The sequence below is a fragment of the Lutra lutra genome, chromosome 14 (assembly GCF_902655055.1).
Source record: "Lutra lutra chromosome 14, mLutLut1.2, whole genome shotgun sequence".
Lineage (NCBI taxonomy): Eukaryota > Metazoa > Chordata > Mammalia > Carnivora > Mustelidae > Lutra > Lutra lutra.
In genome coordinates this window covers 28,613,040-28,638,104 of record NC_062291.1, presented here as the reverse complement: position 1 = coordinate 28,638,104, position 25,065 = coordinate 28,613,040, and the positions used below count along the sequence as shown (strand labels likewise).

The 25,065-nt window shown below is 35.8% G+C and overlaps 1 protein-coding gene across 3 annotated transcripts in view; it reads left to right on the top strand.

Annotated features, from left to right (window-relative positions):
• Window positions 1-25,065, top strand: part of CTNNA3 (catenin alpha 3) — a 1,776,580-nt gene that overhangs the window by 1,685,355 nt on the left and 66,160 nt on the right. For all 3 annotated transcript variants that reach the window (XM_047701796.1, XM_047701794.1, XM_047701795.1), the window contains exon 16: window positions 24,586-24,691. In XM_047701796.1, the coding sequence (XP_047557752.1) occupies window positions 24,586-24,691 (106 nt within the window). The remainder of the gene's footprint in view (window positions 1-24,585; window positions 24,692-25,065) is intronic.

The following is a 25,065-nucleotide window of genomic DNA, read 5'->3' as shown; positions in this document are numbered from 1 at the left end:
TCTCTCTCTCTCTCTCTCTCTCTGCCTGCCTCTCTATCTACTTGTGATCTCTCTCTGTCAAATAAATAAATAAAATCTTTAAAAAAAAAAAGCTAGAAATGATTAATCTTAAGTGAGAAAAACATGTTGAAGGCTGAGATAGGCCAAAAGATGGCCTCTTGTGCTAAATAGTTAACCAAGTCGTGAATGCAAGAAACAAGCTGATGAAGGAAATTAAAAGTGGTATACTAGTGAACACATGAATGATAAGAAAGCAAAACAGCTTTCTTGGAAATGCAGAGAAAGTTTTACTGGTTTGGATAGAAGATCAAACCAGCCACCACATTCCCTTAAACTAAAGCCTAATCTAAAGAAAGATCCTAACTCTCTTCAATTCTATGAAGGCTGAGAGAGGTGAGGAGGCTGATGAAGCAAAGTTTGATGCTAGTAGAAGTGGTTCTTGAGGTTTAAGGAAAGAAGCCATCTCCATAACATACAAGTACGAGGTGAAGGAAGCAACAAGTGCTGATGTAGAAGCTGCTCAAAGTTATCCAGAAGATCTCACTAAAATAATAAATGCAAGTAGCTACACTAACAACAGATTTTCAATGTAAATGAAACAGCCTTCTATTGCAAGAAGGTCCCACTAAGACCTTAGTAAGAAGAATCTGTCTAACTCAAAGCTTCAAAGGGCTGACTCTCTTGTTAGGGATGAATGCATCTGGTGACTTTAAGTTGAAGCCAATACTCATTCACCATTCCAAAAGTCCTACAGCCCTAAGAATTTTGCTAAATCTACACTGCTCATGTTCTATAAATGGAACAACAAAGCCTGGATGAGGACGCATATGTTTACAACATATTTTAAGTCCACTGTCCACTGAGACTACTGCTCAGAAAAAAGAGATTCCTTTCAAAATATTACTGTTCATTGCCAATGCTCCTCGTCATCCAAGCATTCTGATGGAGATGTTCAAGAAGATTAATGTTGTGTTCATACCTGCTAATACAATATCCATTCTGCAGTCCATGGTTCAAGGAGTAATTTTGACTTTCAGAATTTATTATTTTAGAATTACATTTTATAATTCAATAGATTTCATAGATACTGATTCCTCTGATGGGTCTGGGCAAAGTAAATGGAAAAACTTCTCAAAAGTATTCACCATTCTAGATGCCATTAAGAACATTCATGGTTCATGGAGAAATCAAAATATTAATATGAAAAGGGGTTTGAAAGAAAAGAAGTTGATTCCAACACGTGTGGATGACTTTGAAGGGATTCAAGACCTCAGCTGACAAAGAAACTGCAGATGTGGTGGAAAGAGCAAGAGAACTAGAATTAGAAGTGGACCCTGAAGATAGGATTGAATTTGTGAAGGCTACTGATAAAATGTGAAAGCATGAAGGGTTGCTTCTAATGGATGAGTAAAGAAAGTAGTTTAAAAGTGGTTTCTTTCATTTTTTTTTCTTCTTCTTTTTTAAAGTTTTATGTATTTGACAGACAGAGATCACAGGTAGGCAGAGAGGCAGGCAGAGAGAGCGGGGGGAAGCAGACCTCCTGGCAAGCAGAGAGCCCAATGCAGGGCTCGATCCCAGGACCCTGGGATCATGACCTGAGCCAAAGGCACAGGCTTTAACCCACTGAGCTACCCAGGTGCCCTAAAAATGGTTTCTTGGATGGAATTCTACTCCTGGTAGAGATGCTGTGAAGGTGGATGAAATGACAAGAATTATTCAGAATATTACATAAACTTAGTTTAGAAAGCAGAAGCAGAGTATGAAAGGATTGACTCCAATTTTGAAAGAAGTTCTACTGTGGATAAAATGTTATTAAATAGTATTTCTTGCTGCATAAATTGTTCATGAAAGGAAGAGTCAGTCGATGCAGCTAAGTTCATTATTTTAAGAAAGTGCTTGGACACTTGGGTGGCTCGATTGGTTAAACACCTGACTCTTGATTTTGGCTGAGGTCATGATCTTAGGGTTGTGGGATCAAACCCTGTGTTGGGCTCCATGCTGAGCATGGAGTTTGCTTAAGATTCTCTCTCTTCCTCTCCCTCTGCCCCTCACTCCCACACTCTCTTTCTGTCACTCTCTAAACAAAAACAAAAACAAAAACAAAAACAAATAAAAGGAGAGAAATTGCTAGTATCCCAACTTTCAGCACCCACCACCCTGATTAGTCAGCAGTCATCAACATTGAGACAGAAACCCTCCACAGCAAAAAGATTACACAATGCTGTAAGGTCAGATGATAGTTAGCACTTACTAGCAATAAAGTATTTTTAAGGTACATTTTTTTTAGACATTAGGCTATTACACATTTAATAGACTCACAGCATAGTGTCAACATAACTTTTATATACACTGGGAAATCAAAAATTAGTTTTTCTTACTTTATGGCCATATTCGCTCTGTTGTCATGGTCTGGAAGCAAACCTGCAATATCTTGAGGTATACCTGTACTTATAAATATGCCATTCTGAATTGCCACCACAAACAAAACCCATTTTCTCAGTTGTCATACCAGGGAAGTGGCACATAACATCTTGTCAGTTAACAGTTGTTCTCTTCGGCACCATGAATTTTTAGGATTCTCCACACTGTCTTCTAATTATGTCCCCATTCACATCCAAGAGGTTCAGAGGTTCTTTAGTCACTGAAAGTCATTAGCCCTAATTCACCACCTCACTGTCATGGCATCCATTGGCCAAATTTTCAGTTATGGCCAAAATTTCAGTTATACAGTGATTTTTCTTTCTTGTGATTTAAATAAAATTCCATAATATTTCACCTGGTGATATAGATAATTTGAAGAATTCAGGGAGACCTTTAGTTGTTTCTTCCAATGGAAATGCCAGAGGTAATGTTTAAGTCTTGCTACTTCTAGTCCTTACTATCTAGAGCTTTAACTTGGAGCATCACCATTGGCTGCTCTGGTCAGAGCTAACTTTGGAACAATAAAGTATGGAGACAAGCTTGGTTTTGTTTTAGTTTTTGTCATCTTTATCCCCACCTGATGGATTTCAGAGAACAGATAAGGCACCACACTGATGTAAGTACAGTGGTTCAGAAAAGTGCAAAGAAGCATATTATAAGTATTCTCAGTTGTACAATGTAATGCAATTGAAATGACTGATTGGCTCTTTTTTGAGTACCTCTGCATTCCCCAAACCAGTCAAAGTCTAAATCCATACACATTGCTGAAAAATGAAAATGTGGTTCAGGCATCTATATAGTTCAGACTGTATTGAACACTTTAATCATATACCTGATATATGTACATATTATTATTACATATGTAATATGTATATATGTAATATATATATGTATATATTATTATATATGTATATATTATTATAACCCAATACTTATACTGTTAAACTGACAGAAAAGAGATAAAAAGACCTAAGCTGAGGCATTAATTTTTATTTAAGCATCCGGTAAGTGAGGATTACTCTGGTAAAGGTAAAAGACTCTCCAATGCAGAGTTTGAAATACCTGTTTCTGTCATTATACAGTAATTGGAATTGTAACTATTTTCTTTGACACATTTCAGAAACCTATAAGGTAGTTTTAATTAAAGTTCCTTATGAAAGTAGTGGTGTTCTATTTTACCTTGAAACTTATACCAAACAATATTTCAGATTATCTTTGAGAAGCAGTGTATTTGTCTTATGATGCATTTCTACATTTCTTATATAAAGACAGAAAAATAAGTACATATTCTACTGAGGTCAGAAAGTAAATTTTAATGTAAGGATTCTTATTAACTATGAATGAGATTCTTTACACAAATCCAAATGATATTAGACTTGTTTTTTAGACAATTATAATGTAATCCAAAGGGGTTATTTCTATCTTGGAGTAAGTCTTCAGAACAACTTAAAATTACTATGAGTAAAATGAAGCCTGTATTCTAAGAGCTTGAATTGAGCAGTTAGAGTGTATTCTCTGGGATAGATGGGTCATTTGTTGTTTCTAGCATTAAACGATAGACCATAAGTGTCCCTTTGTACATGCCATTTTTCTCTGTCCTAATATCAGCTGATGGCATGGAATATATACACTACAAAAACCAAGCTGGGAATCTCATTTGAAGTCTGTCCTCCCTGTTAGGTTAAGACAAAGGCATATGTCTGGGGCGCCTGGGTGGCTCACTGGGTTAAGCCGCTGCCTTCGGCTCAGGTCATGATCTCAGGATCCTGGGATCGAGCCCCGCATCGGGCTCTCTGCTCAGTAGGGAGCCTGCTTCCTCCTCTCTCTCTGCCTGCCTCTCTGGCTGCTTGTGATCTCTCTCTGTCAGATAAATAAATAAAATCTTAAAAAAAAAAAAAAGACAAAGGCATATGTCATATAGAACAACCACAGTGACATCTCACAGGCTTTCCTTCCCAGACTATATCTGGAGATCCTAAGGTACGATGTTTCTGAATTCTACATAGTACGTAGACCTAATTGGGTAGATATTTCAAAAATCTGTTTTTAAAACTGAATATTGATTAGCTGTTATTATCTTTGGGTGTCCTTAGACATCTCACAATTTTCAGACCATTACCTTTAAAATGAGCTTGGAATGTACTTTTATACTCCACTCTAACTCAAATACTCTCTGATCACCAAGATTCCAGACAGAGACATATTAGCTCATTCATTTTACTTAAATTAGAAAGCAGATGATATAAATTATTGTGCATCAAATTTACCACAGAACTGGATGAACACACATAGGGTTTTATTTATTGAATATTTAATTATATAAGTACATACATGCATATATTTATATATAACTGTCGAGGTTATATTATGTATAATGAATTCCATATTAACAAAATATATGTAATCTACTATATCTTATATATAGTAAATGAACTGAGAAAAGTGTATATCTCCATAAGAGAGCCTTTATATTAACATTTTTTGCACAACCATTCATCTACATCAGGGGTTGGCAAACATTTTCCAGAAAGGGCCAGAAAATAAATATTTTGGGTTCTGCAGGCTACATGGTCTCAGTCCTAACTACTGGACTTTGCTATGATAGGACCCAAGTACTCATAGACAATACTTAAATGGATGGGTGTGGCTGTGTTTCAATAAAGTTGTATTTATAAAAACTGATGGTAGGCTGAACTGGGCTTTTATGCCATAGCCTGTCCTGATCTAAGTTATATGGGATAAAATTGTGAATATATTCACAGTCTAATGAAATTTGTTCATTGTTATTGTGGCTTTATTCCTACCACTGCAAACAATGTCTAGAAGATAATTAGTTTATTAGATGCTAATATTATTTTCCTTTTGATAGATTAAAAAAAATCAAGAAATTCTAACACAAATATCTATGTAATTTATCATTATTCTAAACTCCAATGAGCAAATTTTATTAAAGTCCTAGCATATAATTTATACCTGCACCATCCCAGACAGTAGCTTTTAGACAAATATGGCTATGTATATTGAAATTAATATAATTAAAAATTCAGGGTCTTATACTAGTTATACAAGATATATTTCAAATGCTCAACAGACACATCGTTCTAGGTTACCATACTGGATAGCATAGAGAACATGTCCATAATTGCAGAAAGTCCTATTGGACAGTGGTGATATTAGACCAAAAACACATATTCAACTACTATAAAAAGGCAAACATTGTCATAGAAATGACAGAAATAAAGTTTGCCAGAAGGAAATAAATTCTAAACTTTCAGAATCTATACTTATTAAGTTTCAGACCTTCAAATATTCCATTTAATACTATTACCACAGAAATTTCCTTCAGATGTGTGTCATGCCCTCATTTATTTAAAAAGAAATTCCAGCTCAGGGTCTAAGATGTAAATGCCATGCGTTGAAGTTATTCAACCAAAATGCTGAAGGCTACCAAATTGCTTCTTGTTGACTCCTACTACTCAGAACTTATTAAATAATTTTAAGCAAATTTAATTCTAAAATCTGAGCTTGCATGTGCCCCAAAGGGTTTTTTGTAGGCCTGTGTGTATGTGTGTGTGTGTGTGTGTGTGTGTGTCTGTGTCTGTGTCTGTGTATTTATTCATATAAATTGCATGTACTTTGTTGCTGATCATTCTCTGTGAACTCACTCCCAGCCCAGAGCATTAAAAATAATTTCATTTGTATTTGAAAAATAAAGAACCCAAAGAAATTTGAATCAAGACACATCTTGGCTTATAAAAGGATTTTATCCCTTTATGAGTTCTCATTACTAAAGCATTTTAGAAGTCTCAGAAAAATATTGAGATTCTCAAGGAAAGTACACAGAACAGGTTTTAATTTTTTAATCTAGTCAAGGGAAACAGCCTTGAATCAATTATCCACAGTTTTCAACGTATAATCAAGGATTTTGACAATATTTAGATGTTGAATTGCCAAGCTATTAGCAACCAAGAGATTTGATTAGACATCCATATTAATAAACACCTGTCGTAATAGCATAACAGATGTTCTAGAAGCATAGCTGACCCAAAATGTAAATTTAAAGCTTTTGGTCATATTCCTCCACAATGTGATGCCTAAATTAAATTTCATTATTCTATTTGTTTTACTAAAACTCAACTGCTAAAATAATTTTGCTCAATAAAAAAGCATTTTTATTTTAAATTATTAAAGTATCTCTGAAATCAAAACGTATTGCCAAAATATCTGAAATTATCAGTTTAAAGTACATTACAGATGTGGTGTGTGTGGGTGTGTGTTTGTATTTATATATATGTATCTATATATGTGTGTGTGTGTATATATATATGTATATATATTTAGGATCAATTATTTTAAATTTGTGGTCATTGAGAGCATGTAATTTTAGTTGATAATCACATATATAAGTCACTCATGGATATATAATTTTTGACAAAGTTTTATTTATTTGTTGAACACTGGTCCACTCAATACAATGGTTTCTATAATGTAGTAAGGTATTGAAACTAATACATTCTCTTCCCCTAGGACCACATTCCATGAAAGCAATATAGATAAATATCATGTGTAAAGAAATATTTATATCTGAATAAATGTAATAAGTAAGCAATATGTATTATCAAAGAAACAAATGCATATATAAAACCAAAAATAAGTATGAACCTAGCTGAGAGGGGTGTTTTATTATACAAATGTGCTTACTTTTCTCAGTACAACTCCAAACATGGGAAATTTCTTATGCACACTTATATGATATTTAGGCAAGTATCAATTTAAGAGAGTATGTATCAGTTAATGATGTACTAGTTAACTATAACTATTTCTTGTCTCAAGAAATCCCAACATCATATGCAGGTTAAGTATTCATGTGTCTCCGTAGGAACTTGATTGACGTCTAACCCATTTTAAAGAAGTAGTAACTGTTTCTGTGGTGGTTTCCTCACTCCAGCGCCCCCAATGGCAGGAAATTGGCATCTAGTTCCTACTGGTAAGGGCATCAGTTTTGATAGAAACTTGTTATAAATGGGAGTAGTAGGAAAATCCAAGGATAGTGCTTAAAATAAATAGCTGAGAGGACAAGGATAAGGGTGACAAGAATGACAGCCTGAGAGTTGTCTATAGGGAGACAACACTTTGTTTTATAGAATACTGAGCTATATGTATATTTTCTCAGGTGATGGTAAATTAACCATACTGAATATTTCAGAATTGCTTAGAACCCTGAAATTTATACCTGTTTCCATTAACTGATTTATTTTTATTCATAATCATGGTTAGATAATAAAACATTTAGTTCTGCACTGAAGCTCAAATACCATCTTAGGATAAATTCAGTTCAAACTGAAGGTTGAAATACAAATGGCAGTGTTTCTCTCCCTTCTTCCCCTCTCTTCTCTCTCACTACCCTTCCATGAAGCTACCGAGTCTTCCACAGCCTATGTTGAGCAGTCTCAATTCTGCCACTTTAGTTTTTTAAATAGAAACTTGGCTCTAAGTCTTTCAAAATTTCCCCCTCTATCAACTCTGCTTGTTGCTGAGATTACATGAGAGGGTTCAGATTGTTCTCTCAACCTTTTATGCTATCTTCTTTCTGTAGAGCCAGGGAATTTCTCTAAGAACACTGAGTCACATGAGCTTTCCCATGTGAGTAAATCTTGACTGTAGCGTCAGGTGATTTCTCCTTGTCTCTTTTCTTCCTCCCTTGTTTGGATCCAATAAAGCAAGCTTATTAGTTGCTACTTTCATATAAAGAAAGGTGTTTTTTTTTTTCCTTCTTCCTCTTTGCTTGTTCATTGTGTTAAATTTTTTAAGTGTCCTTTTTCTTCCTCAGTATTCTAGAATGTATTTTTCAGAAAATACAATGCCATATTAACAAACATGCCAAATTCCTGAATCTAACCTTTCATTCTCACAGGAGATGCTTTCTGTGTTGCTCCAAAGAGCAGAGCTAGAACCACTGTGAGGATTTCAGGAGTACTTTCTTCAGTTTAAAGAAATAGCTAGCAGTTAAAGCTCTCCATCTAACAAAAAGAAACCTATCCCATAGGGTTATCAGCCCCCAGTGTGGAAATATGCCATCAGAAATTAGAGAACTATTAGTCATGGAGGTTGGATAAATTGTTTGCAGTTGAGGGGACCTAGGCTAATTGGCCATCAAGTTCCTGTTCAACTATCAGTTTCTATAATTCTCTAGTTCAAAGACATTTGTGATTATAAAGTATCATGATTCATGTCCACTCTGATTAGCTATTTTTCATTCACTTGTTTCATTTTACTTATTTTCATCCTTTAATATCACTATGTATGGTTTATAGTACTTATGCAAGGAAAAAAATAGTTCCTTTGGGAATACTCTTAGATCACTTTTATAACTCTAGCTGGACTCTAAGTTGTAAGACCTATATTTGTCTTCTTATTCACATTCAACTATTATTATTATATGGTTTCTCCTGTCAATTCCAAACTTGGTACAGACATAAATTATTTTGTCCTTCAACTAATATTCTCTGTCCCAACCAAGTATTTTATCACATTACTCAGTTTTATTTCATCTTGCTATTATTAACATCTGAAACTGTCTTATTATTTATTTTACATGTTTATTTGCCTCTCAATTTTACCATATATATGCATTTACCATAAATATATATTTGCCATGTGTATCTTACCAAATTGTTTAAATATATATATATCTCCCTATAGTTTTCAAACCTCAAGGATAGAAATGCCTAGGAAAAACCCTGGTCTGTAGTTAAAATTCACAATAGTTATTTTTAATGAATAAATTCATGAATAAATAGATGACTGGATGAACTATTTTTCTACTTTTCCATCTAACAGCTTATGATGTAATAGGGAAGACATTCTTTGCCCAAACAGTCTTTCTATAGGATTGACATCTCCATCCATTTTGTGTTACAGAGAATAAGGGTCATGCCTTATTGATGTTTCTGTCCATCATATTGCCTAGCAAAGTACCTCACACATCACCAATAATCAATAGCTATCATTTAAATGAGTAAGTTAATTAGCACACTTCTTGGAAGTAAAGTAGCTTTTCCTAAAGAGACCTAAAAACTGGAATCTTTTGTGATTAAAGATAGGAGAAAGATGGGCTATGTTTTTGTTTTGGGACCCAAAAAAGGAGGAAAGAAACTACAACCTGGCATAGTATTACCATAGGGTGAGAATTAAAAGTTCTAGGTTTGACTGACCCCCTGCTCTGCCAATTCCTGAATGTGTAAAAGTGATTGAACCATTAGCTTACATGAAGTATCAGTATTTTTCTTTTTCTTTCTTTCTTTCTTTTTTTTTTTTTTTTTTGTAATTGGGACTGATAATCTGTCATTCTTATACTGTGGGTTTGTTAGTATATCAAAATCAATACATATCAAAATCAGTAATCTGTTGGAAAGTGCTTTTTAGTTTATAAAGTATCATACAGTTCAAACTTACTGTTATGGGTAATATTAAAACACCTATGAAACCAAAGGTCCATAATCTGTTTTATCCACAAGTAAGACCAACAGATATGCCCAGTTTTAATTAGCAGCAGAATGGGGGAAGAAAGGAAAAGGGAATAGGCAAAGAATAAAAGAGAATACAACAAAAAGAGAAAAAGATAAAACATACAAGGTGAGATTGCACAGAGAGGGTATGAGCAGGAGGGAAACAGAGAAGAGGAGGTAGAACCAAGAGAGAAAATGATTATATCTGATGGGGATTGAGAGTGGCACCCATGGTGACTGGTAGGCTAAGATCCCTACGATCCCTAAGATCCCTGGGGCTTCATCCATTTCCAAGAAACAGGTTGTGTGAGGCCAGAGATGAGGTAGAGATGTGTGTTTCAATCCAACACAAGGTTAGCCAAGACTAAGTGTCATTCTATGGAATGGGTAAGTCCCATTGCCAGAGATAATACATTATGTACTTGTTCATTTTTAAGATAAAAACTGCAACAAAAATATATGTGCATGGTTATGAAGAATCTTTCTCATGTGGTTGATATGGAACTTTGATTCCAAGAGCCATATTGTGGCAGAAGGCCCCCATCTAGTAGTGGGGTATGTCTTCAGAATCCTTATATAAACTACAGTGCACATGATTTGACTGCTCTTTACGTTTATTCAACTTGGCCCAGCAGTAGCCTCTGCAATTCTACCAGTCTGGCCTGGCACACCTTCCCACAGTTAGTTATCATGTGCATGGCTTAATGATGGGAACATAACCTTTGAAAAGAAAATGAAATTGTTAATCTCACTTTGGTGATCCTTGGGAGCTATCTGAGTCTGTGCAGCACCAGAAAGGGTGCCCAAGCTCAACTCTCAGAAGACAGAGCAGAACCTGTAATTCCCAGCCCTTCAAGTATTTGCCATGTTTCTAGAAATAGCAGCTATGTTTAAAAATAAGTTGTCCTTTTGTTCCTTGGACTATTTTTCTTATTTGTAATGTTTGCTGGTTTTCAATTTGAAGTCGCCTTTCACCTTTAGTTCTTTGCTGCTCTAAAAAGGCACCTAAAAATAATTCTTGTTGTCTTTACTATAACATCTGTGCTTACAGGAATAAACTGTTTTTGGTTGTTCTTTAACTTATGTAATGCTTTCTTCTCTTATACCCAATAAAGTTAGGAATAATAAAAATATGTTCTTATGGAAAAATTTTAGAATAAAATAGTGTCTCAGGATAATCATCCATTGCCTCCTTTCAGTTGCTTATTTAGGTGATTATCCATTGTGAATTTGATATTTATTTTGAACCTTTTAAATAAATATACTTTTATTAATAGTTCTCTTTCATGCCTCTGGCAATCTATTGTTTGGTTTACCTAATAGAGGCAAGAATACAAAATAAACTTCATGGTTTTGTATTCTTTTCTTTGCAACTGGGATAAGGGAATTGATTAACTTATCTCTTGAAATATTTATTTTTGAAAGAACTATACGTAAGTTCATGGCTTGTCTCCTTACTGCATTCCCTGACTCCAAATGTTCTGGGAAACCTAAGTATGAATTATCGATGGACCATTTCCCAATAAGCTTAGAGTCTTCGTTCAAGAGCTGAGACATGTATATACATAACTCTAAGGCAGGAATGGATGACAATCTCAAGAGAGGTACTGTAAGATGGCAGAAATGTTCAGGGAGACTAAATATGCATTTCCTGCTTTAGGCAACCGGAAAGACTTTCTGGAAAAGATAACATTGAGCTATGTGTTTAAATGGTGCTTTCTAAAGTGGGGGTTGTTAGCTATTCAGTTGGACAGTGGAAAGGAAACATTTGAAATTTTATTTATGTTTATAATCAAAAACGTTAAGAATTGTATTCTTACCAGTATTTCGTATATGACTGATGCTGATCGTCTACTGCGTATTGCAGACAAGAGTCTAGAAGGATTGATTATGGTACCTTCACTTGTTCAATAACTTTCCACATATCATAGTTAATGTGTGCCTGGTTAGCTGGATTTATGAATTATATTCCAGTATAATAACTAATTTCAACTAAGCTAACTTTCATTATTTTGGATCTGTTTTTTAAATTTTTAGAAAAAGAAATGTGGATAGAGGATAATTAAAAGGGAAATATTTCCAAACAAAGAAAAAGATGTCAGAGTTGACAGTTCTCTTTCTTTCTAGGAGGAGATATTGGTTAGCCACATTACAAAGCTAAAATCAATGATGAACTCGTAAAAATTGACAGGAACTGGGCCAATAAAATTAATTGTCATGAAGACTGCTTGAAGAATGGATTTGTATTCTCTAAAACTCATGTTAAATTTCTCCTTCAGGGTATATTGTGTCTTGAGGTTGTTTTTAATGCCATTATCATTAGCAAGATATTTAAAGTAGTTTCTAAAGCTTTAATTGATCTCTTTAAAATTTATATGTCTATGTACCTTTTATAATAGGCATAATTTATTAGCACACATGTACTGTAAGTAAATATGTATAGAGAGACGGGTTGAAGGTAAAATATGTTATCTCATGCTATGCTCGACAGAGCAAGCTGAATAAAGTCCCCAAAGCAACCTATTTCGCTAAAACTATGAATGTTTTTCTGTTCAAAACACCAAAATTTCAATGTTAAGAGGGGATGTCTTAAGAACGCTAGCTCTTGGCATAAGCATATTAACTTTCTTGGAACTGATCCCATGGAATAGTCACAGTCTTAATGATTTTAGTCTCTGGGAAAATGTCATTTTTTTCCCCCATTGGGGAAAAAAGTTCTTCAGCCCTAGTCTGTAAGCCATAGAAATGAATTCTCTGTGCTTCCTCTTGAGAGTAATAAATTTGGATTTTATTCAGAATAACCATCTTATCATATGGCCGTTGATGTTCTGGTTTCCTATTATTTTCTTCTCAAATATACCACCTTCCCCTTAATTGGAGACCCAGTATCTCATATTTCAAGGAATAGTTAAAAAAAAAAAATACATGGGGATTTAGGGAGGAGCTCTAGGCAGGAGAGAAAGACAGCTATCTCAGTCAAGTTCAATATGCTTGCATGCCATCATTAAAGTTCTCAAAAGAATTTCGGGAAACCTTTGAGGCCTATTTTCAGAAAGAGAACAGGCAGGCCCTGAATGAAATAGACCCCCCATAGAGAAGGGAGGAGGAGATCTGTGGTCCCATGCAAACTGACACCTTGACCCAAGGCACTGCTGAGCACCCATGCCTAACAAAGAACAAAAGAAGTCTAGAACATAAAAAAAAAAAAAAAAAGGGGGGGGGCGGGGAGGAAGAGAAAAAGAAAATCTAAGCCCCGACTTTCTTTTCTATTCCTTTCTATTGTAATTTTGGTTTAATAAGAAATAAATCATTAAGCACACTGTTCGAAACTGGGTTATGGTCCTTTTAACATAGTTCAGTCTGATATCGACGTGTGACCTTCCAGACTGAGCCCTCCAATATAAAAGCAGGTCTAAATAACTAAGTATGGCATACGTCTATTTTATTTCAAGGCAAGAAATTTTTAGGGCCAAGCCGGCACACACAGACAAGAGGGTGGGCCGCACAGCTGGGCATGATGCTGCATCATGCGGTTTTACAATGATACTGATTTAACATCTCTTAATCGAGGAACCATTAAGTATGTTGTCTCACATAGCGTTAGATAAATAATGCAGTATTAGGCCTGACAGAGGGAGGAAGTAAGAAAATAATGTGTGTCTGAAACTAGAGCAGGTTATTCCATTCATATTTTAAAACCATACCTTTTACTTTAAAGAAATCAGCTTTGGGTCACTGCATAATACAATAAATTCAATAAAGCATACAAATCAATGGAGAGCAGCAATAGTGGCACATTAACATGAAAACCAGCTGCCTAAAACAGTGTATTGTCACACTCAATTGGAATAAGCCATATGAAAATGGTGGGCTTTGTAATATCTTAAAATTTAATAAACGATAGCTATCTCCAACTAGGGTAGGGAAGGGAGGGAGGCCTTGCCAAAAATCGACTGGCAGTTTCCTTTATCTCAGAAGCAAGTAAGAAGGCCAGATGCTGGTGGCAAGCTAGACCCTAGAACCACCTCTGTGTCCAACGTATTAACTGTGGTAGGTCTTGACTAAGTTAGTGACCCTTTCACCCACTATGTTTCTTCAGGAGGACCTTAGGATAACATAAGGCTATGACCAGAATAGGAAGTGAGCTGGTATGTAGGCTTAAGGAGGTCAAATGCTAAATTATATTATTTTCATAAATTGAAAGTGATTATTTTCTAAACCCATAAAATTTGGTCTGATATTAAAGGAGCAGGAGCAGCCAGTATATCACAGTGGTTTAAGGGGAAGCTGGAAAAAATGCCCAGGCTCTGTAAGAGATCATGTACATGATTAATGCTGAAGCCAATGCCAACAGGAAAAAGAGGTATTCCCACAGTCAGAGTGTGATTGTATTTACAGTACATTGGCTTTGATTAATGTGCACACTCAGAGAAGTAATGTGTGGAAGGCCAGGAAAGACCTGTTTTCAAATGTTGGTGCTGAGTACAGATTTCCCATTATGTCCTGAGAGGGTATTGATGAATAATGACTTAAAGTCTTTTTTGGGGGAGAGGATGCCAAAGAGGTTACTTTCCCATGCACGGGGCTGGATATAAAGGGACTTCCTTGTCAATGCTCACTACCCTTATGAGTCTGGAGAGCCACCAGTGAGAAGTTTATCCCTTAATTCAATTTCAATAACCAATAATTTGCAAGACGTATCTTAAGTGATTTAACTGTAATGTTCTCCCTAAATGACCCCTTTTGGTATGCAGTGGATAGAGTTTCTCAATGTCTTATGTTTATATGTTTTGTTGTTTTTTTTTTTTTTAAGATTTTATTTATTTATTTGACAGACAGAGATCACAAGTAGGCAGAGAGGCAGGCAGAGAGAGAGGAAGGAAGCAGGCTCCCTGCTGAGCAGAGAACCCAATGTGGGGCTCGATCCAAGGACCCTGGGATCATGACCTGAGCTGAAGGCAGAGGCTTAACCCACTCAGCCACCCAGGTGCCCCATGTTTATATGTTTATAGTTTCTCAATGTCTTATGAAAATATGTTCCAGAGTTTTCAAAGCCTGTAGGTCCCAAAGAAAAAGTGACAACATGTAATCATCACCTGAAAAACTTTCCCCACCCACCCAAGAGAGGATGCCTTTCCTCCTCTCACCCCAGGCTAGAGTCTGATGTGCTTTCAGTGATTGTGTGTGTTTCCTGTGTAGCCCTGGGAGTAAAGAAAAGCATGCTAAAATTAATGTGTAGTGTATGGGGGAGGGGGAAGGAGAGCACCACCAAGCCCATGAATTATCTCTCTAGGTAACTGCTTTTTCCAGATTTCCGAATTTCCCCAGGCCTCACTCTTTGATATGAATTGTAAGTAAAAGAACACACAGCTAGCAAACCATTAAGAACCAAGAACTGGACACTTTTACTGGCTGTTAGAATAATACAGATCATGTGAAAAACAAATAAACAAACAAACAAAAAGCCCCCAAAACAGAAATTAGCAAGCTGGAGAAGCATCCACCACAGCACCATCAATTTGCTCAGCTGATTTGATCTATGTCCAGAAAAACCAGTAACTCCCTCATAGGATCCAAGTCAGACTACTTGGTAATAACTCATGAGGACTGTGGTAAACAATAATAGCTCGCCAAGATGACTACCTCCTCATCCCATGAATCTTGTGAACCTATGAATGTCACCTTCTATGGCAAAAGAGAATTTGTATTGTTGATGTTGTTTATTTTTAAAGATTTATTTATTTAGGAGAGGAGGAGAGAAAGAGTGGGAGGAGGGAGAGAGGAAGAGGGAGAGAGAGACTCATGCAGACTCCGTTGGGAGACCAATGTGGGACTTGATCTCATGACCCTGAGCTCAAGACCAAGATTTGTACACTTAACTGACTGTGCCTCCCAGGCATCCCGCAAAAGAAACTTTGTAATTGTAATTATATTGGTGATATTGAAGTGGGAAAATAATCCTGTATTATCTGGGTGTGTTTGAAGTAATCACAGAGGTCTTTACAAGAAGGAGCAGGAAGTCAGAAAGGAGAAAGCCACTAATGTGATGATAGATTTGCAATTACCTTCATTGTTGCTTAGGAGCTGGAGGAAGTAGCTACAAGCCAAGGGACACAGGTGGCCCCTTGAAGCTGAAAAAGGCAAGGGAATGGACTCCCCCTCACAGACTCCATCCAGAAGGAACCAGCCTATCGGCACCTTGATGTTAACCTCATGAAACTAACTTATTTTGGAATTCTGACCTCCAGAACTGTAAAATAATAGATTTTTGATGTCCTAAGGCACCACTTTGGGATAATTTGTTATAGTAAAAATAGGAAACTAATACAAGGACTCTGTGAGGAAGGATTAGCAGACCAACTGATACAAGATAGGATTGCAGTTCTGGAGACAGAGGGAGCAGTGAGAATCAGAATCAATGCAGCTCCCAACTCTAGTTTTCCCTTTAGGTCAGCATGGGCATGTCCTTACCTTTAGAAGAACAGATGAGAGCAGCAGTGTTTCTCAGATGTCTATGATCTTTAGATGTGATACAAAAGCAGTTTATTTAACTGGTCATAAATGGGGCTGAGGTCGCTAGAAAAAGCTTCTACCTACACACAACAATTGTCGCCAGTTTTAGAATCTTCAAATGAATATTAATGTCTTCATTTTTGGTTCTAGAAAAGCTTCTGGTATTCAATCATGGGACTCCTACCAGTAGGCTATATCTCTCTCAATCGAAAGTCAAAAGTGCAGCTGGGAGAGAAGAACACAATTGTAACCTTTTCTCTTCTCTTCTTCTCTTCTCTTCTCTTCTCTTCTCTTCTCTTCTCTTCTCTTCTCTTCTCTTCTCTTCTCTTCTCTTCTCCCTTCCCCTCCCCTTCTCCTCTCCCCTCCCCTCCCCTCTCCTCTCCTCTTCTCTTCTTTTTTTTCTTTTTTCCCCTTAGACAGATCTGTTTTCAGTACGAGAGAGAGAGAAAAAGAGAGAAAGGTTAAGTTGCTGATAAAAGAAATTTAATCAAAGGAGAGGTTAGTTATTTCATAACTTTTGGAACTGGTCAGATAGACAGAATATGATGCTTTAATAGAACCCTGTACAGAAGGGTGCCTAGGAATCTTGTTCTTGTGTACTTCCTTAGGATGTATGAAACATTCCACTGACTCAGAGCTATCCATCGAATTTCAGTGCTTCAACATGAGTACTGACAGAAAACCTATGATGATATTTCCACCTACATGATCTCTTTTTAATTGGTTCTGAAGGTAGTAATGACTTAAACTCCTTGCTTTTAAATTTAGACCAACCAATATTCATGTAACTTGAAGAAAAGTTAAGAAACTTTGAGCTTTTATGCTCCTGTTTCCTTATTTATAGGGAAAAGATAATAGATTCTAGAACAGAACATAATAGATTCTTGAAACAGATAATAGATTCTAGGAACACGTAAGGCAGCATAACTTGTCTTCTGCATAATTCTGGGAGTATCTGTGATATGATGGCTACTCTTAAATTTGTGGGTGATGCACAGTGCTGGGTGTGAGAATTGAGTGAGAAAGTTGAGCATTTTAACAGTTCCTGGAACACAGTAAGTTCACAAAAACTTTTTTAATTATGTATGCTTTCAGTATAAAATTATACAAGAAGTAGTGAAATCTTCACACTTAGGAAGAACTGGGGAAGGTTGTCTGTGTTACAAAAGACAAAAACAAAAACATCTGATTAGCTGGTCTCTTCTTTGTCTACAAGTGAAAAAAAAACTTTGCTAAGGAAATACTTTATTTTAATTCTACTTCTGCTTCCTCCAGGTATTTAGGGTTTGGGGCCCTTAAGGAAACATCATGAAATCCTTCTCTAAATGTTATAGTCTGTTTAAGATTTGATACAATGCTAACAAATTGTATCAAATTGGAGAATTTGAGGGCTGAAGAACAGAAAAAATTTATAGTCTACGTATATGTATATGTATATATGCCAAATATATATATATATATACACACACATATACGTGTGTGTGCATGTGTGTGTGTATTTTTTAGAAAACCAGTTTTTAGATTTAAAGAGGGGAGTTCCTACCTCCTGTATGCACGCCCCATATACAAAATTACAATAACAGCAGCAATAGCAATAATTATAACAATAACTTAAAGTATTTTCTATGGGTTGATCCCCCCAAAAAATCTCTGAAATAAGCCCTGTCCTTGTTTCATAAACAAATACAAGATTGAGCATGAAAGACCATCATCACCATGCACAAAATAAAACTTACATAGGTTTTAACTTTAATAATAGACTATCAACAATGTGATTATTTCAAAACAAAAAAGACAATTGGTGTTCTGCCCAGGCAGAGTATATGTCTCATAACTTCAGCTGTGTTGGTAAGAGCCTTGGTTCTTGTCCAATTTTCTGAAGTGTTTGGTGACATCCAAAATACCCTTCACAGGAACACAGACTTTAGTTGCTAAAAACAAAATATAGGATTTTAACATCTCTGGGAATATGTACTTAGGAAATGCTGTAAAACCCTTTTATTTTGTTCCTGTATCCAAATAGAATATATATCCCAGCCTTCTTTGTAGCTACATGAGTCTATGTTTCTGGATTCTGGAATATGGGTGGAGTGATGTGTTCTAATTCTTACCCTGATCCTTCAAATTTCCTGTGAGATTCTGATTTATTTCTCAAGTCAGACGTGTGGGTACTGTGGTCCAGCACAGCCTTAGAGAGGAGGTTATCTTGGGGCTGGAAGACAGGTGCTTCACTGGCTATGCATTGTATCATCCACCCTGACTGTGATGTGAGATAGGAATACATTCCATTGGCTTAAGCCACTAAGATATTTTGATGTTACAGCAGTTAGACTACCCTGAGTAATATGGAACCAGAGGAGCAGAAATGAAAAAAAAAAAATGTACGTAACTCTCAGACAATGTTTACCTTCTTTCATGGGGCAACAAACCCCTTTTCCTGACTTGAATCCCAAAGGTTCTTTAGGATACTAATTGCTCAGGATGATGTTAGCAGATTACTCACTTGCTGATTTTTCAATGACTTTTAGAGTCCTCAAAATTTGAAAATAACACTTTACAAGAGAAAGTAACATCCAGAGGGAGAGAGTTGCCTAATTAAAATTACATGTTTGAATAGTAGGAGAACAGGGTGTCCTTGCTTGAGTCTGGTACCTCTCTTTATCTCATCATTTTTGGTTGCTTCCTGATAATTACTTTTTTTTCTTTTGTATCTAATTTCAGTATTACAAGTAAGAGAATTCTGATGGTACTCTTGTAGAGCTAAATCACTTATCTTGGGAGGTTTATACCACCAAAAAGATGTCACTAAATATAAATAAACTCCTTAAAAGGAATTAAAGAACAGCCTTGAACAACAACAATGACTCTGAACACACAGTGTATGAGACTATATATTTTATAACCTAATGAAAGGATATTATGAACAAGGTTATACAGAGTTATGTAGTCATCAGGTATAAGAAAGGACTCAATTGAATCAAGTCTGTTCACATTGTTTGGCAAGTACTGTAATTTTTAAATAAGGCAAGCAGAAATTTTTTTATAATACTGTTATTGATAAAGGGATGCAGAGAAAAAGTAACATTTGCTGAGCAACTAATATGTGCCAAATATTGTAGAAATTACATGATTTTGTGAATCCTTACCATGTGGCAAGTATCACAGTCATTTTAAAGAAGAGAAAATAAGTTCAGACCAACTGTTATTTACCCAAGGCTACATAGCTAATAAGTAGCAGAACTGGGATGCAGGCAAAATGTATTTACTGAGCCCATATTCATTTCACTCTATTCAATAGAGTTGAGATAGTAATATCAAATTTGAGTGTTAAAATTAAATAAAACAACTCTGTCTAAAGTTAAGATTTTTAGATGAAAGTTCTATATCTTGTATTATAAATAATCATCCAAATCCAGTCTCCCCTCTAACATGGCTTATGTAATGGCTGAGTTGGAATTTGATGTTAAGAATCCAAGAAAGCAGAAGAGGAAGGAAGGACGGGTACTGAGATGAGTAACAGAGAAAAAGTAATGGTATCTCGAGAAAGAAATCCCAAGACTCTAAGGTACTTTAAATGTCTATGTAATGTAACATATCATTATTTTGTTGGGTCTAGGAGATAGACTTAGGTTGTAATTCTTAAGGCTATTGTGCATGAGAAAATGGCTATTGGTGAACCTCTTAACCACCCAGCACCTAGATCTAACCCTCATCTTTGCTCTCTACTGCATTCATGGTAACTGTCATCAATGTCTAAGGAGATCTTTACAATATTTTTCCCATGTTTATTTTATTATATTTTATTGAGGTATAACTGACATAAACATTAGTTTCAGGTGTTAATAATAGACTCTATTATATATATAAACCCCATCTTCTTTATCCATTCATCTGTTGGTGGACACCCAGGTTCTCTTGCCATTTGCAATGACGTGGATGGAACTAGAGAATATTAAGCTAAGCAAAATCTGTCAGTCAGAGAAATACAATTATCATATGACCTCTTTGATATGAGGAATTTGAGAGGAGAGGTAGAGCAGGGGTTCATGAAGGGTAAGGGAGGGAAAAATGAAACAAGATGATATTGGGGAGGGAGACAAACCATAAGAGACTCTTTTTTTATTTATTTTTTATTTTTTTATTTTTTTAAAGATTCTTATTTATTTATTTGACAGAGAGAAATCACAAGTAGGCAGAGAGACAGACAGAGAGAGAGAGGAGGAAGCAGGCTCCCTGCTGAGCAGAAAGCCCGATGCGGGGCTCGAACCCAGGACCTGGGATCATGACCTGAGCCGAAGGCAGCGGCTTAACCCACTGAGCCACCCAGGCGCCCCATCCATAAGAGACTCTTAATCTCAGGAAAAAAAACTGAGGGCTGCTGGGGGTGAGGCGGGTGGAGGAGGGATGGGATGGCTGGATGGTGGACATTGAGGAAGGTATACGCTATGGTGAGTGCTGTGAATTGTGTAAGACTGATGATTCACAAACCTGTACCCCTGGGGCAAATAATACATTATATGATAATTTAAAAATTAAAAAATTGATTTGATATTTGTATAGTGAAATTATCACGATAAATTAGTTAATAATTAAAATTAATATTTTAATCTTGCCTTAGTGTGTTTTATTGAAAGAAGTATAAGATAGTCATTAAAGGCAGATTCTGTGGCTAGATTGCCTGAGGTCAAATACCATCTCTAATAGTTATCACCTGTGTTATTTAATAAAAGATATATTTACCATCTCTCTCCTTCAGTTTCCTCATCTGCAAGACAAGGATACTAATAATAATTCTAAATGTATAGTGTTATTATAGTGATCAAATAAGTTTGTGTATGGAATAATGTCTAGCACATAGAAAATGCTAACTATATTAGCTATTATTATGAAACAAACTATATACTATCATTGTATTCATCTACTAAGTGAACGAAAACATCATGGGACTTACTTTACATAAACATCAAAGAGAAGAGGATTGAAGAGATAGATTTTGGTCTTGAAAAGGGTATAATATTATGTTATCAAAAATTTAGGGACTACAAAGTGCAAAACGTATAATGAAGCTTTTTTGTTTTGTTTTTAATCAGTGGCAAAAAATGTCAAATGATTTCATACATATTCTCTACCTCTGAAAAGACAAAATAAGTCTATAAAACTACATATTTTATTTTTTTAAACCAGATCCCTACTTAACTGAGCTGTTACTGACCAGCTGTATCATCTCATTTCTTGTGCTGATCAAAAGAGAAAGAAAGGACAGGTAGATGCCAGAAAATGGGTGAGGATGTGGAAGGAATAATAGTCAAGGTTGGGGCAGCATCAAAAATAGCTGAAAGGTCTATGTTGCACCAATAAATTACGTTTCAAAGGTACCACTTTCACTTGCCTAAAAAATTTTTCCATGGCCTCAACATTGCTGGTTTATTGCAACCTTTGCCATTATACCTTCTAGCCCATAGTTAATGATTAGTTGCAAGACTCCCTACTCCAGAGCTAGATCTGCTCTCTTTTTAGAGGAAATAGATTATTATTGCAACCACTATTTATCAAAGGTTTCTGGCCTCCAGTTTCTTTAAAATATTTCTAAAGTTTATCCCATCCTCCTCTGGGTATCTTTCTCTGTCGGATCCAAACTCAATGATTTAAGACAAAATTTGCTGACAGGAGATCCTGAGAACCCATTATGGAAATGAAGACAGCAAAGAACCTTTGAATGTGTTTCCTAATTTAAAAAGCCTTCATTACATAGCACGTCTCGGGCTGGAATGTTAAAAATTTATCATAGTTTCAGTAATTGCGGCTTCCTCTGGAAGCTTGGCATGATATGGAATCATTTGTAAAATGTGTATTTTGTTTGGCACTCAGTAGGAAGCTTGCCAGACAATACATTTAATTAGGAACATGAAGAAGAGAATAATTGTGGTCTGTCATAACGTATTACTTTTAAGTTCTACATGTTTCTAAGATAGTGGTCTCATAACAACGTATGAATTTAAAGCTAAAGGTAATTTCCCTTTCATCAGTCTAGAGTTTTTATATGGGGAAATATATTAATTTGATGGTGAAGTGTACATTAGCTGTATTCTTTAGATGTAACTCTTTGTCCATTGTTTAAGCTGCAGGAGTGTTCCCTGCTCTCCCTAGAAACAACCTGTGGCCATTGTTTAAGACCTGGAAAATTGATACATTGCCTTTCAAGCTTAGACAGCTTTATTTAAGCTCAACTTTCTCTAGAGATGCATCAAAAAAATGAAACGCGTTGCCTTTCTTAAAGATAACCATGTCCATAGCATCTAGTTCTGCCTGATGCACTAAGTAAATTTGATAAGAGCAACTTAAACATTGTCATAATTAATGCCAATTTTTAAAAAATTTACCCAGCGACCTATGTCAGCAGTTTCGAAGATAAGTATGGTAATAAGCATATACTGAGGCCAGGTTTTCACTGTGTAAAACATGCAGTTCCATTTTTTTCAGGAAAACTTTCTTATAATAAATTTGAGAGGCATCACGAGAAAAATGCAACAGAAGGGCTGTTTTGGCATACAGGGCACAAGCGTTTTGGTGTCCAGGTTTCTAAGTATAGAATACTCTTGTCATTTACCTTTGCATGAATCCTCTTCATCTTTTATTACTAGCCAGGGACAGTCTTCTTTGTGAGGAGAGATTTTCCTCTAACAATAAATCTTATTTAGATTTCACATGAGGGCATCTACTCTCAAGACCCGTCCAAGGTGTAAATAAGACAAGGACAGAGATTGTTTTCATTCCCCTTCTCTTCTAATGGCACTGTATTTTGGCCTCTCAGAATCTTCCTTTGCTCACACTGACTGGCTTAATCTTCCCCAGAGCCTCCCTCACTCTCTCTGCTCCTTTCAAAGCATCACAACACTTAACTTTTGTGAGTGATTCCTTCAGGTTCCCAGTTTGTGCCATGACAAGGAACAGACACCAAATTGGAACAGTCAGTGTGTTGACAAAAGAGGGTAAGGAACTGGAGATAGGGAAAGGAGAGCTTGGGGTGTATGCAAGCTCCATTCATTCAGGTCATCATTTATTTTCGAGGAAAGAGAAGATAGAAAATAATATCTCCTTATGTGATCCCGTAAAAGTGTAAGAAATGCACTTCTTTCTTCTTCCCTACCTTGTAAAATCCATAAATGACCCTAGTTTTTATTCTGTGGCCTTTGGAACTAAAATTAAAGTAACATTCAAAACAATAACAACTTGTGTTACTGAATACTTGTTTTTTAAAGCCATGTTCTGAGCACTTTTTAGACATTAGCTCATGTAATCTTTAGAATAACTCCATGCAGTGTGTGCTCCTATTACCACCAAAGAAACTGGGACACAGAGTAGCTGTTTATCTTGCTTAACTTGCACAAAACAGTAAGAAGTGGTCTGTTTTTGGAAACAGTCCAAGATAGTGGGACTCCAGATTCATACTCAGTGTTACTATGATATTACAATAAATTAACTGTGGAGACGATACAATGTGGCTAAAACAAAATGCAATCAACTGAAAGATGGTTTTTAAAAAAAGGATTATAGGGGCACCTGGGTAGCTCAATTGCTTAAGCATTTGCCTTTGGCTCAGGTCATGATCTCAGGGTCACGTGTTGGGCTCCCTGCTCAGTTGGGAGTCTGCTTCTCCCTTTCTCTCTCCCTCTGTATCTCCCCCTGCTTGTGCTCATTGTTGTTGTTTTTTCTCTCTCAAATAAATAATGTCTTTTAAAAAAGGATTATAAAGAGAAAGATTTAAAAAGTAGACTTGGTGATGAAAATGCAATGTTTAATATATATAAAACATCCAAAATCTCATGTTGCCTCTTAGAATTAGGAAAAGACCTTCGATTTGAGATATCTACTATTAAAAATACCTGGGAATGAAGATCAAATGGAGTTCATCTTCTTGTCAGTTTTCCTGAATCTCAACATCATGGGACTTCCTTTTTTTTTTTTTTTTTTCCAATTTTTATTTAATACCGATGTCTAATTGATTTCTCTCCAAAACTGAAGTATGTAAAGCGAATGGCCAGTATTCTGGGGAGCGAATCTCATGTGTGTGTGTCTGTGTCTATGTGTGTACTTGTATCTTAGCGTAAGACCCTACAACTTACAGGTATTCTTTTACTTTAAGGGGCAAAGGACCACTAAAGCATACAACTGATGTGATCTATGCAGCTAAAATGATATCAGAATCAGGATCAAGGATGGATGTCCTTGCTCGGCAGATTGCTAACCAGGTGAGTTCTCTACAAATGGACATGATGAAAGTCTGTGCTAATTGCTCTCTGCCATCCACCACTGATTGTAAAACAAAGTTGGATTTTTATGTGATTGAATTGGTTTTTCCTAAATTATTGTTTAAAAATCTTACTGCATAATTAATACATGAATAGTGGACAATTCATTCTAAGGCAGCTTAATTATTTCTTAAGGCATTATTATTATTATTATTTAGTGCTTTATTATTCCTTAGATTTTTGAGCTTCAAAGTTATATTAAAATTATTTAAAATACCAACTTTTTGAGTTTCAAATAAACTCATATTACTTTCATGGGCTCTAAGACTCAATGTTAGGCTTTTTTTTTTTTTTCTTAATACCTTAGATTTCTT